General features: G+C 38.9%; 1 protein-coding gene across 1 annotated transcript; it reads right to left on the bottom strand.

The window, feature by feature from the left end:
* Positions 1 to 1,965: 1,965 nt before the first annotated feature.
* Positions 1,966 to 16,691, bottom strand: utp4 (UTP4 small subunit processome component). Its single transcript, XM_028448422.1, has 17 exons — positions 16,565 to 16,691; positions 14,599 to 14,762; positions 12,628 to 12,816; positions 12,467 to 12,551; positions 12,300 to 12,389; positions 12,001 to 12,212; positions 11,754 to 11,925; positions 10,822 to 10,913; positions 9,674 to 9,770; positions 9,458 to 9,522; positions 8,490 to 8,612; positions 7,940 to 8,096; positions 7,192 to 7,298; positions 7,033 to 7,128; positions 6,778 to 6,963; positions 5,772 to 5,882; positions 1,966 to 2,149 (listed from the first exon to the last, which is right to left on the bottom strand). Exons 2-17 carry the CDS (start codon positions 14,755 to 14,757, stop codon positions 2,033 to 2,035), a joined length of 2,058 nt encoding a protein of 685 aa, XP_028304223.1. The 5' UTR covers positions 14,758 to 14,762; positions 16,565 to 16,691; the 3' UTR covers positions 1,966 to 2,032.
* Between the last annotated feature and the right edge of the window lie 13 nt (positions 16,692 to 16,704).

The raw sequence follows: 16,704 nt of genomic DNA, 5'->3' as shown, positions 1-16,704 counted from the left end.
CTACCCTAGCTTTAAAAGATGTTTTGTGCAAACGTGGCATCAGTCTCCAAGTCAGAAAGACTAAGTTTGCTGCTAAAGCTAAAGCTGAAATTTTCGGTTTTGCCTGACGTTTAACATGAATTGGCTAATCAGTGCTGTTTCACTTCATCAGAATCAGAAAACACTTTATTTAAATAAACGACCAACGAACAAATCCCATGAAACCTATAAATTAATGAATTTAATTTGTCAAAGTTGGTAAATGGAGGTTGTTTTGTTAAATGTATGGGTCCTGGCTACACTGCTTAGGCTCCATAAAGTTTTCTAGGTATATTGCACTGGTATGAAGTACAGTACTGAACACGATAAAGGGCCAAAATAATGATCAGATTCAGCGATACAGTATATTCTGTTCTTCTGTGTATTTATCATCTCAGTGTCGCTACAATTAATGTATGTTTATTTATAATATTAAACAATATAATTTATATTCATCAATTTTATTCATACATTCAGCTAACCGTTGATTACGCCAGGCACATTATTTTGGACTCCTCGTCCATTAAAAACAAATCAAAAATCAGGCTCTCATCGTTGATGCGTACACATCCATAGATTATAACTACTAAATATCAGCCCGATCTGTTCACGAATAACAGAGGAGTAGCAATTTTAACTAGTGTAAACAACAACTAGAAGAACAACAAGAAAAAGAACAAAGTGAAAGGAGTTTTTGAGTCCAATAGCCCGGCCAAATAAAAGCGCAAATACTCATTTAAACTTGTTTGTTGAAAGCCGGTATAAGTGAGTGACTGCAGTCTGAGTGTTGCACTCAGAAGAAAATCTCAGCGCATATCACAAACAGCGTCGTGTTCACATTTTTATACCTCTTGACCTATGACCCCCGGAAATTGCGCATGCGCACTTCCAGAGTGGGAAAAGACTAATTAATCCAGCCCCACTACTTTACAGACCTGGCTTTAGCTTTAAACTATTACCACCATTGTGTACAAGTGAAGTCTATATATAAAGCACATTTAAACCCTGCTTAAGCTGATAAAACTAAAATTTAAAAAAGTATCTCTCACAAACATAAGCACTCAATCACACTAGCATCAGGCTAGCTACCAGAGAGGCTAGTGATACGTTTCGTCTCCTCCAAACAGAACAATGTTAGGATGTTGTAGTGATTTACCTGCTGTTGAGCTCCATTATTCACAAACGGGTGGGAGCACGTTTGTAAACTTTGGCTGAACTTTGTTCTCCGCCTCTGCTCTGTATCCTTGGTGCTCTGTTGAAAAGCAAAAAATGTCTGCGTGTGTGTGGAGCGAATATCTCCCCGATGCAGTATGAGTTCAACCTGAAACTTAGTCAACAACTTCCAAATACCTCTGAGTCAGATCTAAGTGTTTACATGTTACGTAGACGGTGCTACGATGCACTTTTTAAGGACCCGCAGTCACCCTGCGGGAAAATGTGGCAAACAATAGTTAAAAAGGGTAAATGTGGAACAAAAAAAGGTCAAATGTAGAAGAAAAACAGGAAACAAGTGGTATTTGTTGGGCAAAAGTTACCTCATTTGGATGAAAAGTGGCCAAAAAATGGATAAGTGTCAAAAAGAACTTGCAAAAATTGACAAATTTTGGAAAAATATAGGAATATTTATTGGCAAAGGTAGCTAAAGTTTGGAAAAAAGTGTCAACTTTTTGAAAAAGAGACAAAATTGCCAAAGGAAATATTTAAAAAGGGGTTGCACAGTTTCCCCCTTTTAAGGTTTTCTGGGGGAATAATAATTAAAATGAAGACAAAGAGCAACATGTTGAACATTAATTACTTAATAACAGCTTCTACATGGTGTCGCTGAGAACCCCCAAATGGGGTCGCGACCCCAAGGTTGAGAACTCCTGGTTTAGAAAACCGAGGTTAATCCGCTGCCTGCATATGGAGTGTTTGCACATGTCAGAAGAAATACAAACATTGAACCAATAAAGTGAGCAACATTGTCTGCCAAAGCCTTTATTATGAAAACATGAAATCCAGCCACTGCTGTGCTCTATGTGGCAAACTTCTTCTGTCTGACAGGTGCAGGTAGCTTTGACATGATGTCCATCAGGGGGCGCTCCACCACCACCAATGAGTGGTCCTCCAGCAGCTCTACAGTCATGAGGTGCTGCAGGAGAACAGAGGAACATTTAACACACTTGGAAAGGGTTTCAGGGAGAACTTCAACAAACACACACAGTTATAAATAAAAACTTCTAATGAAGCAACTTATTATGTTAAAATTCAATTCATAAATGTTTCCAAGTACCCATACAGTATGTAGGTACCCCTCAGGCAGGGGTCGATGACCTTCAACTTTAAAAAAAAAACATTTCAGCCCCTCTTATTAAACAACAGGATAGTGTGAGCAGTAACTATTATTACATATTAATACAATAATCAACACTGGGATGGGATGTCCATTTACCATCTCAGTGGTTTCTGAGCTTACAATACATCACTGAAGTAGATCTCTTGCACATTTCAATATGTATATAAAACATTCTTCTTCCATGGCCTAATTCATAATAATATTATCACTTAATGATGATTCTTCACACTGTGGGTGGCTTCACATTAAAAGATGAGCCGTTTTAAGCTTCACTGGAGCTTTGGTTGATCTGCTGTCCATTTTAACTGATGACTTCTGAGCACAACCAGCTGACACTCAGTCAGGGATTACATATCACTGAAGGCACTCTTTGCAGGTTTTCCTCATGTTTGACTGCAATATTAGAGTTTTACTTGATGGACTTTTTTGTTTTAGAAACGACACGTAATAGGAGACGATGATTGGTCAGATATTGGAAACATTTGCAAGTCTGTGCATAGAGAAGAATCAATTTCTTGTTCCCATAATGAAAGAAGCCACAGCAGAGGAACCAAAAAGCTGTGTGTGGCTCGAGAGCCTGAGGGTACACGTACCACTGGTTGGGAACATTTAACTCAGACTAAGTTCTTTGCAATACCAACAGGTGGTGCTACACAGTGTCTGAGCAGAGAAATCTTAAATCACAGTGACTGTGTGTTGCAAATATTTTCTTTTCATATTAACCAGGACTCGACATAAAATACTCACATACTCACAGTCTGCAACCTGCGGCTCTGGGGCCTAATGTGGCCCTTTGACTCTTTTGCAACGGCTCCCTATAGCTTTAAAAAAAAAAAAACTATTGAAATAAAGTTATTTTTTACAGAGGCTATTAATGATTAATGACAAATAAAACCGAGATATAACAATTTGTTCACCTAAAATAAATCACGTTGTGCAATGACTAAGTTTTAAATCCCTGGTAAAATAACTAAACCAATAAAACACTATTCTGGAAGAAAATAGAGATTTTAATTGTGTGGGAACAGATTAATTTAACCACCAATGTGCAGGTTAAATATGCATGATTTATGTGTGGCAAGAAAAGAGCAATACATTAACTAAAAAAAAAAACTTCTTTATATAACATTGTGTTCATGTAAACTAAGATGCATAAGAATTTGAAGATACTGTTTTATTTCTTGATGTCAATTTATTTTAAAATGTTTTTAAGTTGCAATTTACATGATCAATATTAATCAAATCAAATTAAATCAAAATTATTCTATATAATTTTAACAGTATAGAATTTAATACACTGTATTGTCTTCATTGAGAAAGTATTTTTTGGCTTCAGCAGGACTTTAATCCAGTTGAGATGAGGTTAAATGTTTCCTTGTAGAGTAAAGGTTGCAGACACCTGACCAGGGGAAGAGGATTAGGAGACCCCACTATAAGAGCTGGACCCCCTGAATTTAATTCCATGGGGTGAAGCAATGCAGATGCTAAGTTGGTTATGCTACTGTTAAGTGAATTCAAGTATGGCCTTTCTGCAAAATATAAAAACACAATACATGTAACCTGTTGTTATGCTTTGATATTTAAAAAAAAAAATGTTACGTCGTCTTTTAAAATTCTATAAAATAAATGACCTGTTGTTTCAGCCACCGCTTGTTGCAGAAAAACTTAATATTGTCACTAAAACCTGAAAACATTTTGCAAATATATCTCGAGTCATTGTCAATCTTTACTTCATACAAAACTACAGTACGCCAGTTAAGTCAACTACACATTAGCATGCATGGCTATGCTGTACACTCTCCACACCCCCGCTCAAAAAAAGGTGCGACCAAATTCTGTGCTGGTGCGACCAACTGAGAAAGTTAGTCGCACCAGTGCCACCCCTGGAAAAGTTAGTGTAGAGCCCTGTTAACATATTCACTAACTTATCATCCATCCACCCATTGAGACACTAATATCTGTTCAGCAGTGCATGTGTTTCAAACCTTAGCCCTCATGAGAACACTCAGTCAAAGTTGTTTTTTATCCTAACGTCTGAAGAACAACTGACTTACTCAGTACCATTGACATAATATTACGTCAATCACGAAAGTTGCTAGGATACACTGTGACGGAGTTCTACTGTGAATATCATGCTTCTCTGTTGATGTAGTGACCAACTGTGCCCTAAAGGTGGCAGCAGCACACCTTTGGATGATAGATTAGCCACTGATGCTACCATTGGCTAAGGAGGGAGAAGCAGGGACAGGGGGGAGATTATGGTGCTATGAAGTGATACTGTAAAGTATCCAGCAGCTCACAGCACCACATACTGACAGAACATGTGTGGACCTGAGTGGATTGTTGATAATGTTGCGATGGTGAGATTAAACCGTCAACTAACCGGGCCAAAACGGGTCATCTCTGAGAGTCGGGAGGAAGAGGAAGTTACGTGTGTGTGATGGACTTGGAGGAATGCCAAAATACAGTAAGAAATCCATTCAACTCTGACCTAGATAGCAAAATAATTATAATTTTGCCATCAAAAGCCTGGTCTCAGTGTTGTTTTTGTAGTTTTATAGAAGGAAACCAATGTTAAGGTGTCCCTAAAGCAAAACAAAAATGCTTCAAAGTCACTAATAGATTTTTTCAGAAAAAGCCGTTATTCTCAGCTTTTTGTCACAAACTGGCGATTTATGTGAAACTTGCCTCTATTCAACTGCGGGTTACAGAAGAACAAAACAAGCTAGAAACAAATATTTAATCTTTCAGAATCTGGTGTCAGATTTCAGATTGTCATTGTACAAAATATTCTGTGGGTCTTTAAAAATCAGTCAAAATGCTCTAAAACGGCTGGCCTTAGATACTGCAGGCTGACACAGCTCATCCACACATTAAGAGCCATGTGAGGTAAAAACACAACATTGTCTATGATCGAACCTGGATTCTGCCAGAGAAATAAAATGCCTTTTTTCATGGAGCACAGTCCGTTTCATAATCCCTTATCGTAGCACACAGTGCGATGCTATTCCCTCCCATAGACTTACTAAACTTGCTCTTTCTGATTAGCTCCCCCTGGTGGCCTATCCCAAGACATACAACAGAAATGACAGGCCACCATTCAAAGCAACTGCACGCATTGAGTATCAGTTCTTGGTATCGATGGTCATTAACAAGGGCGAGTACATTAGGCAGGTATCGTATCGGCCCATCCCTGTGTCTGTGTGCAAGTGTAATCCACAGGCTTTTTCAAATTTGGGCTACATTTTGTCAGTAGAGTTAGACAGATAGAAATTCAAGCAGACACACCAATAAAACCCAAATCTGACATTGGAATACAACTAAGTGTAACAGTGTAAAATGATCCCTTGTCTGGGTTACAGGTACCCAGACAATGGACGTCACTGTGATCACACACAAAGGTTTACTCTAAGTTTACCTGAAAATACTTGCAGATCTTGAAGGCGTGGCTGTGTCTCATCCTCTCTGCCGCTGGAAGACTCCTCAAAGTCATCTGATTGTAGAACTTGGTTTGAGCGTCAGGGAGCGGCTGCACACACCAGAACATAACTGTTAGAACTTCAAACCTCGAGATCAGCGGTGTCCTAACATGGTCCTAGAGGGACGTTAATCCTGCAGGTTTTGCTCCAATGCTGATTGATCAAGATGGATTTACAGGAATCATATTCGGGTCATTTCACAAATGGCCAACACACTTCAGTCTCACATGTTCCCTGACTATTCAATAAGCACACTGTTATTCTTTAGTTTGATTGAATGAATACTTTTTGAGATATGGACAATTCAGTGAGGGGGGTATGTGTTGGTTTTCATGCGTCTTTATTTTTCTTCCATTTTTAGCTTCCAATATATCAGTAACTACATCACATAGGAAACTGAAATGTGGTATAGTAATATAGCTCCACCTACTCTCTCAGAATATATAAATAAACCTGCTATATATCCTCTGTAATGGACATGCCAGCCCCTCAAAATTGGTAAAAAGTTTGTTGAGGTTTTGAGCTGGAACGTGTTTGGGACTTCAGTAAACAACTTAGCATGTGTCTCAGCTCCCTGTAATTTTAATCAGCTTTGAGCTATGTACATAGACTGTTCACATCAATAATGATTAGTCACATATATCTATTGGTTCTTGGTTGACAGTCTCTTGAAAACTGAAAAAATACTTTTTTTTTTTTTTTACCATTTTCACTGGCCCGTAACTGCATGTAGGAATGTAAGAAAAAATCTGATCTCAGTTTTAATTTATAGTATAAAGATTACTCTTTCTTGGGATATAAAACCATTTTTCTTTATGTGACTTCTTCCTTTTTATTTTGGTCCCTAACTTTGGGTTATTTCACCACTTTTTTTAAATGACATGGAATGACCCATTCAGGTCTTGTGTATCACTCTCTCCACTAATGATGAATGGACAAACTTACCAAACTCTGGTCAACAATGCAGAACATGAAGGTGTCGTGCAGAATGATGTGCGCTGGGTTTTCAGGGTTGAAAGCCACGCGTGTGACGGGCGTGTCCCTGTCCAGCCACAGCGAGTGCAGACCCTCTTTGTGCAGCCTGCGGCTCCACTCCGTGTACTCCTTCTGCTGCAGCGAGAACTCAAACATCTGCAACCCAGGAAAGCAGAGGGTGGTTACGCTTCTGTGCAGCTTCTTCCAGCACCACAGCACCCTTACCTGCTGGTCAGCATGCACGGAGATGAGGTTGCAGGTGCTCGGGTGGATGGCGATGGCGGTCGGACAGGAGCTGTACACTGGGACCGTGCAGTGCAGCTGCAGACAGACGGAGGAGTTACTAAGACATTCTAATAAATGAACAGGAGACATCGGGCTCACCTTCATCTTGTGGAGGTTGTAGACGTGGATCTCACAGTCGGCGTTTGCTGTGGCCAGCCATTTACCATCGTCACTGGGAACCAGCAGGTGCAGCGGCTGTTTGGAGCCTGAAGGACAAACGGTGGAGAAAACTGAAGCTAATTAACTAAAAAGACTTTAGTGAGACTTGATTACACTTTGTTAAAAAGTTAAAAAAACATTTTTTTTTAATCTTTATGCATCAAAAAAATGTGCAGCTGTTACCAGGAAGCCACTGGATGTGAGTGTTTTTCAGAATAAAACGAATTTAGTGATTCACACAGAAGTAGTGAAAATAAATACAAATGCTAAATATTTATTACACTACATTTGAATTCAAGGTCAAATGTTAAACTTTATTATTTAAAAGGCACACCGTGGACACCGGGGAGCCAAGATTGTCAGGAGGAGGAGTTTTCACCTTATGAGTCATAAGGGGGCAAAAATCCAACTTGTCCGTTTGGAGCTGAGTTTTTACAAAATGTGGAATAACAAGAAAGGGAGGAAACAGAACTTTTTCAACTTTGGCCCTCTGAATGAGGCTAAAGGAATGTATATCACTGTAGCAAAAACATTATTAAGTTTATTTTTCATAATACTGCCCCTTCAAAGAAAAAATGTACAATTGGATCTATATAGATAATTCAACAAGTCCAATTTTTTTAAGGTTGTTTCTTTAATTACAATCCTTAGTTGTGCACAGCCTCCACCAGCAGTCACGTCGACTTACCAGACTTGCATTTGAGGGTGTGAAGGTGTTTCACCTCCGGATTGCTCAGAGCAACAACAACAACAGACGAGTGTGTGGAGGAGGCGAAAAGCCGAGAGGAGTCTGAGGAGAAGCAGAGCTGATGGACCGTACGCAGCTCTTTGGGTAGTTTGGAGACCTGGAGGAAGATGAGGTAGAGGAGCAGGATTTTTCCCACTCACATTAAAAAGGTTTTCAGAGCAGCAATAGACAAACTTTAGATCACAGACGTAACAAGACAAGAGACACGTAAAGCCGTTAATTAAATGTGGTGATAAAAGTCTACAAACACACTTTGAGCACAACATAATCTAAACAATAGAGAGAAATCATTGAACATGAGAGTGAAAAAGCAAAACAAGCCAAAATAAAAGTTCAGAAAAAATTTAAATGAAAGGACAGTAACAGATTAACAATGTCCTGTGGCGTTCCTCAGGGCTCAGTTCTCTGACCCCTTCTGTTCAGCCTCTACATCCTTCTTTTAGAACAAATTCTACAGAACTGTGTGTGTTTGTGTCTGTGTGAAACTCACTCTGCTGATGCTGACGTTGTTGTTGTCGTACTGTAATCTGTAGAGACGAACAGCCGACACTGTGGCGTAGACCAGCCAGCCTCCACACGGAGACACGGCGCTGCAGCAGATGTGGTCCTCGCCCTGCAGATGTTAACACACAGAGGGAAGCTGGTTGTCAGGGTTGGGGTCAATTATAATTGTAATAGCATAACTGATCATTAATTATGCTTATGGCGTAATTGTAAACATCTGTTGCTATTGTAAACATAATCTAATTGTAATTGGCATGAAAGTTATATAAAAACTACAATTTAATTCAATGCAAAACTGTGGAACCACGTAAGAGTTCTATGTCTTACACATACGTAGTAAACAATAACACAAATATGTTTTATATCAAGTTTTCCCACTACATTTCAGTTCTCTTGAGGATCAGGAAAATTTTAATCGTCAGGTATACTAACAGAAAAAAGGCTCAGACGCCCACACCAAAGACATTTATACCAGATTGTTTATGGATAAGGAAGCCTAACAAGGTAAATAAGAGACAAAATTGTTTGGTGTTATACTGTGTAACAAAAACAGAGTAGATAGGATTAGTGCACTAAGTGACAAGATGCACCAGCTCAGAATTTTTTACACTGTATTTTATTTGAACTAGATTTTTATTTGATGAAGTGAAAATATAGAATACAGTTTAAGATTGTGTTGTTTTAATTAAAAAAAACAAAAATAAAATATATATATATATATATATACACACTTTTTTTTTTTTTACTGGTCGTTCTTGGTTCTTGCAAAACTTGATGACTCGTTGCATAAGTGCTTTAACTAATTTCTGGGTGAATATAGAGCAGATGCTGTTTTATTCATTTGTTACAACAGTAAATTCAGAGTGTTGCTTTGTTGGACCCCCCGCCCCTCACCCTCCTTAGAATGGTCTCCAAAGTTTAACTTCAGATTGACTGGATATTAAATCACCACACCTTCCTCGTCAGCTGGAGCAGTTTCTCAGGATTCCTTTTCACAGGTAAACAGTCTCCATGTTTCCCTGGTAACACAAAGCATCCATAGTTTTTAGTCTCGCACTTGCAGATTCACTGCTAAACCAGTGTGACTGGTTTAAAGTCACATTTATATGATTATTATTGTGATCCCGTGTGTTGCGTTGTTAACAAACTGACATTGTGTGCATCCCTCACCTTGTCCCTCACTTTCTCCGAGCCTCCACAGCTCTAAGTGATCAGGGAACTGAAAGAGTAGAAGTCCAGCTTTCCTCGCACAGCGGACCAGGCTCCTCTACATCAAACACACACAGATGTGGGGGAGCAAATTAGCATCCAGAGGGGTATTCCAGAAAGCGGGTTATGTTCAAACTCTGAGTATGTTCGGGGTCAAATGAGGGAAACTCTGAGTATCCCATTCCTGAAAGTGAGGTAATTTCTACTATAAATATGTCACCATGGTAACATTCTCCATGAACTGAACCTGCTCGCTGGCAGGTTTTGTCTAAGAAACCCTGGGGTTCTACCTGGCTCCGCCCACCTGAACACCACTTCTCAAGGAACACTTTACCTTGACACTCTTCTGCGACACACATTAGTAACATCACACACCACAGATGTGGCTCACATCGTTACTAATGTTGTATGCTGCTTTACGGTTTTTTGCAAACGATAGTTTTGTTTATAACATAAGTGATGCAGAGCATTTAGGGAAAAGCTCTCTATGCAAAGCAAACTGACGTCTGTAGTAGAGTTCCCTGGATACAAACCTGTGGCAAATGTAAAGGGGGAGATATCGATTTAAAAGAATGCATATTTAAGGCTTGACATTTACATTATTTCTTAAAAAGATCAAAGAGCAATATGGATGTTACAAGTGGATATATACCTGTTACGATAGAGCGGTGGCGCAATGGGAAAGCAAGCGCTTTAAGCGTCAGTAGTTGGAATCCAACCTGGGTCATCTTTTTTATGATGTCTTGAATACATCTTTCTTGGGTGTCTATGAGTCTTCACCCATCGGGGTGAATAAATCACTCTCCTCCGACTGGTTGCCATGGTAGTTCATGTTGTCTTTGCTCCATTTATAATGGCTTTTTATCGGACTCGTGCACGTAAAGTAATCTAAGGTTTACATACTCAGGGTTGATTGACCCACTTCATAACAGCTGTAATAGAATCAGATACCCAGAGTTTCCCATCTCGGGGTATGTTGACCCAGAGTTTATGGATAGACTCAGAGTTTGTTGAACCTCCTTTCTGGAATATCCCTCAGGTGTAAAAATGTGAGCAGCATGAAAACCATTAAGACCCAGTGGACTAAGAAGTGCACAGCTTGAACTCACATGTGGGAAAGTGATTTTACGCAGTTTAGCCTCCTTTGAGCTCTTCTCCACTTGGTCCAACAGGGGGAGCACCACCAAATGGGTGTCCATACCTAACATGAAATGCATGTTATTGATGAATATGGTTATTTGATGTTGCCTAAAACTCAGATTTTAAAACATTTTCAATAAGAGCACTTTAAACAATCACATTATAGTAATTGAGTTAATGCATTCATTTAAGCTGTGGGAAAAACAGACAGAAGAAAAATAGCAAAAGTACCGAGTTTGAAAATACAGATACATTGTTATAGGCAATATTGTCATTTTTTATATTGCTTAAAATAGAAATAATCTTAAAATAGCTCTAACTAGGTCTGAGTGATATGGACCAAAATTCATATCTTAATATATTTTCTCAAGATGGTTTAACAAGAACAACAAAACTCAGTCAAAGTCACTAAAGAAAAATGCCACAAAGGCCCTTATATTTGTTTTATTAACTTAATCCTGGACCCTTTAAAACAAGATATGATTATTTATGTTTATTTATTTCGAACAAACAAAAAAGTGAATGAAAACTAAAATAAATAAACAAATCTCAACAGAATTCTATGAAATTAAAAAAGTAAATTTCAATATAATACATTTGATTTGTTCGACAAGGGACAGGAAGAAGCATATGCTTGTCCATCCATCCATTTTCTGACCCGATTGCTCCTTTTTTCAGGGTTAAGGGGTCTGCTGCTCACATTGAGTGTTAGGCGGGTGTACACCCTGGACAGAGCGCAAGTTGTTTTTATTAAAGTCGTCTCTTTAATTTTTTTCCTGAGCACTTTATAAATATTATAATTTTTTTATTTTATTTTAACCTGTTTGAATAAATTGAATAAACAAAATCAATCACCAGCAGCCAATAAAAAAAAACAACAACATTGGAGTCAAACTCTTACCTCCAGAAACCACGGCACAGTCTGTGTGAACCAGCGCCCTCACATCATGGGAGTGGTTTTTGAAAGTCCTGGTTCGAACCCACTGCCTCTCCTGCTGCTCCACGGACGACTGGAGGAACTGCATCTGGACAACGGTGCCCTCTGACGTCCCAGCCATCAAACTACTCTCATCCTTCAAAAAAAAAAACATTTCTTCAGCAAAAACCACTTGAAGTAACGTTCCTCAACTAGATGCCGTCCCACTCACCTGAGACACAGACAGGGCCAGGACGTCCCACTTGGTCACCAGGTGAGTTTTGCGCAGAGTGCCGGTGATGCTGTCCCACATCTGGACCTTTCCGGCAGAGTCACCACTCACTACGGTGTTGTCCGACAGAAAGATCACGCTCCACACCACCACCTCTCTGCCTTTGGACATTCCCAGTCCGCGGTCCACCAGCAGGCGGTGAGTGGCACGGCCTTACAAATAACAACACCACATTCGTTCAATAAATGAAAATACAATTGGTGACTATTTGAAACCGAAAATCAGAGGCCCAACAATACCCGTCTCAGCATCAAAGATCCTGATCATGTCCATCATTCCTGCAGCGATCTTTGTACCAGACGGATGCCACGACAGAGAAATGATACGACCTACAGGGGCAGAAGAGAGGAATAAATGACGACTTCTGGCATCTTTCATAAACACATCCAAGGAGGTTCATCCTCACCTTTCTGTCTGTCCAGGTTTCTCTGAAACTGGATCTTCTCCTCCAGGACCTCAAACATCTTCACCGTCCCGTCCTCACAGCCCACCTGTCACACAGAACAGAGGCTATTTATTAGGCTCACATCATGGATGACGTATGGCGTTCCGGAGGAGTGCACTGACCGCCAGCAGCGTCCCCTGGCTGTTGCTGCTGATGCTCCAGATCGGTCCTCCGTAGGCATCCATGGAGTATTTGGGCCTCAGGTTCTCCAAGTCGTACTCTGTGATCTCTCCGTTCAAGCCTGCACTGAAGAGACGCTGCCCCACCCAACACATGCCCTCTATGGCCCGTCCATCACGCCCAGGGATCACCTGAACAGACACCACAAAATACTATGATTAGGACATTTTATGACTAAAGCAAGGTTCACCAATCTTTCTGAAACTGAATAATACAAAGGGCTACCAGTTTGATTAACACTTCTAAAAAAAATGTTTACATTTCTCTTTAATAAGTTGATAAAAAAATATTGACGGCAGACTTGCAGTAACTTAAAAAGGTAGGAAAAGTTTACATTTTAACATGCAACACTATATTTGCCTTAACTTGCAATTGTTTCATTTCCAACAGAGGAAATATTCCTATTTTACTAGCCACTAACAACCATTAATGTAACACGTTTGTCCAATTGAACAATTTATGTAATATTTTACAATAATCCACCTTTGCACATTCATAAAATCAGAATCAGAATCAGAATCAAAATCAGAATCAGAAAACAGATTTTATCACAATACAAACAGTGGCTAAAGAGCAACATGTGGCTCTTTAGCTTCTCTGCAGCAGCTCAGTCACTAATGAATAATAAAGCAGAAACCCATCCTTAGTTTTGCACAGAAACGAACCTTTATCCAATCACTGTAGCTTTCTTGCACTATAGACCAGGGTTGGGGTCAATTACATTTTTCAGTTACAATTACGTTTTCAACTATCCATGTTTAGTTACAATTTAATTATGATTTTAGTTACCAGCATTTTTTCCAAATACAATGAAATTGCAATTATTTTTGTCCTCAGAAAGTCTATTACAATTACATTCTCAATTCCTAAAGTGTATTTATTTATTCAGTTTATTTCCGACATGGTTGCATTCACAGAAGTTTTGTTATTCCCATTTTTTTTTTTTTTGTTTTCTACATGCTGAAAAAGGCGACGAGAGAAGCAGTTTTCTTATCCAAGTCCCGTCCCCTGTTTTGTTCAATTACAATTAGTCACAATTACTGAGCCGGAAATAAATAACCTAATGAAAGTTAACCTTCCTCTTGTGTTAGCTTTCTGTTAGCATCTCTTATGATAACAGGTTCTAAATCAGCTGTAAAATACACTAAAAACTAAAATCTATCATCTAATCTATTGGTTACCTTGTTAGTTGTTAGTAAGGGTGTCCCGAGCCGATATCGATATAGGATATCGGTCCGATATTTGCCTGAAAACGAATATCGGATTCAAATTTCCGGATTCTCCAATTTTTTATTTGTTTGCCCCAAATTCATTTTTTATTTGTTTTATTCAATTGTAGAATACTGTAGATATTATTTTGAAGGTTAAAATGTATGTAACTAATGGTTAATAATAAATGGATCAGTTTTTCTTATACTTACTGTTGCTGACTATTGTTCTCTGTTTGAATAACATCACTTGATCAAGCCTTTTCTAACATTCCACACTACAAAAGTAATTATTATTTTTTCAAAAAAAAAAAAAAAGATAAAAAGTGTGTTTGATTCATGCTGTTATCGGATCAATATCGATATTGGCCGATACGCAAAAGTGCAATATTGGTATCATATCGTAAATTAAAAAGTTGTATCAGGACATCTCTAGTTGTTAGGTTTCACATTGTAATATTGTACATAGAACTGTAACATGGTTCCTCAATTGTTGCGTTAAATTATAATTTTCTCTTAATTATTTATAATATAAAATAGATTTTTTAACAGAATTTTCAATAAGTTTGAACGTGTGCATGGTTAATAGTGCCAGAAAGCTGTATTTGTTTTCAAGGCAAAAGGGGGAAGCACCTGGTAAAATGACCCTCCATTTTCAGTCTTCTTATAACTACGGGGGCTAACCATGTGTCTGTTCTCAGTTACCTTTTCTTGAAAGTAGTTATCTGTGAATTTAAAGATCTCCACAGCTCCATCAGCTCGAGCCACCGCCAGTCGCTCAGAGAGGAAGTTAAACGCCATCTTGCTGATGGCACTGGGCATGTAGTCGAAGAAACGGACACGGTGCACTTTAAACTCTCCCATTTTCACTGTGGAAATAAAAGATTAAAGTCAGAGTTTGTTGAGCTTTATCTTTTTAGGTTAACACAAGGACAACATTTCGGTTTCCCATTACCTTGTGGATAAAGACCCTTATTCTAGAAGACAATCCAAATGACTCCATATCACGTGTACTAGGGGTTGAACGACTTCACAAGTTTAAAACACTGACTTTATGTGCATACTAGTCGAGTCAACTAGTCGATGACGTCACCAAAAGCCGAAGCCGAGTGCCGGTGTTGTGCCAAAATCTGTGACCCGAAAAAATCGGTGACGACAGGTGCCGACAGTTCCAACCCCTGCGGCTTCTCGGCGGACATTTGCTCCCCCTTAAACACGTTTATAATTCTTCTCCAGTCTGCATTTACTTCACCCACCGGAGCGTCATGTTTAAGGGGGAGTAATTAGCTCCTTAATAGCTACGAAGAGGTTTAGCACTGTTCTTCTCTACCGCTGAGAAGCCGCAGCGGTCACAGATGTTTTCGGGTCTTTTGTTGTTTTGCACATCACAAATGTAGCTAATTTTAATACTCTTTTTGTGTGTATGTCACACTTGCTATGGCAATGTAAATCTGTTTCCCATGCCAATAAACATGTATTGAATTTGAGAAGGAGGTTGTGAATGGAGGGCGACGTGGAGGAGCAACAGCTCTACTTTGAGCTCCTCACTCAGGCTGGTGAAGAGAGTAAAACCAGCTGTCTCCTAAAATCAAAACACCAGTATACATTTCCTGCTGCTAACTACTAAATAGCAATAACATACGTATCAAAAATGGATTTGACTACACTTTGTTTCCCCTGATCAAAAAAGTGTGAAAGGACATTTTGTCTAAAAGCAGACATCAGAATCAGAATCAGAATCAGCTTTATTGACCAGGTACAGTTTAGAACAATACGAGGAATTTGACTTGGTAGTTGCAGTGAAAGAAGACACATCAACACACCGGGGCAGCCTTTTGCGGCGCCCATAAAGAAGTGATGAGATGTTTTGTGGGATAAATCAGGAGAAACCTTATTATGACAGTAGACCAGTGGTTCCCAACCAGGGGTACATGTACCCTTAGGGGTACTTCAACACAGAAACTATAGTCAATTTATTTTTCTCAAATTTTGAGTCAAATTTCCACTTGCTCGCAGACATTTCCCCTATCTATCTATAATACATTGTGGCACAACTCTTTAAAATACATTTTTTTAAAAAGGTGAAGATCAACACCTAAAATGGTCAGAACATCAGCAAAACCTGAGTGAAGCTTTCAGACGAGCCTTCCGACACAAATTAACAACATAAAGGGGTACTCGTTAAGGGGTTGGGAAACACTGCACTAGAATATAGATATAATATTTACAATACATACAGGAGATCAGAATTATATTCATACATTTGTATTGTTATTATTATTTTGTTTGTATTTAATCATTTAATTAACAGTATTTTACTTAATATGTACGTTTTTCTTTTTTTCTTTAGTGTTTATTCTTTTTATTTGTAATATTTCTCGAGCCTCTGTAACACAAGTAATTTCCCCCCTGAGATAAATAAAGTACTTTTGATCCTGATATGTTTAATATAAGCGTTAAACAATTGGAGGAAGATGAATTAAATCCACCACCTGAGTTTAAATCTCTCCAATGGTTACAGATGGTTGCCTAATGCATTTACTAGTAGAGATCACGCATGCTCACAGGAAACAGTGTAACTTAGGCTAATTTAGCTAGCGAGAAAAACCACTCAGAAATAAACGAGGGTTTACTTTAACATCATTTGACTGTAGCTTAATTCACACTTTACCTTCTCCAGATCGTCTCACTGTCCAAACTTCTCCACAATCAGCGACTCTCGCATGAAAACAACATGGGTAGCCACGTTGACGACCTCTGAACCGGAAGTGAAACCGCGTCTACGTCATCACGCTGACTTGACGTACAGGA

Source organism: Gouania willdenowi, chromosome 6 (genome assembly GCF_900634775.1).
Source record: "Gouania willdenowi chromosome 6, fGouWil2.1, whole genome shotgun sequence".
Lineage (NCBI taxonomy): Eukaryota > Metazoa > Chordata > Actinopteri > Blenniiformes > Gobiesocidae > Gouania > Gouania willdenowi.
The sequence above is the reverse complement of the archived record's forward strand: the minus strand, read 5'-3'. Positions and strand labels throughout refer to the sequence as shown.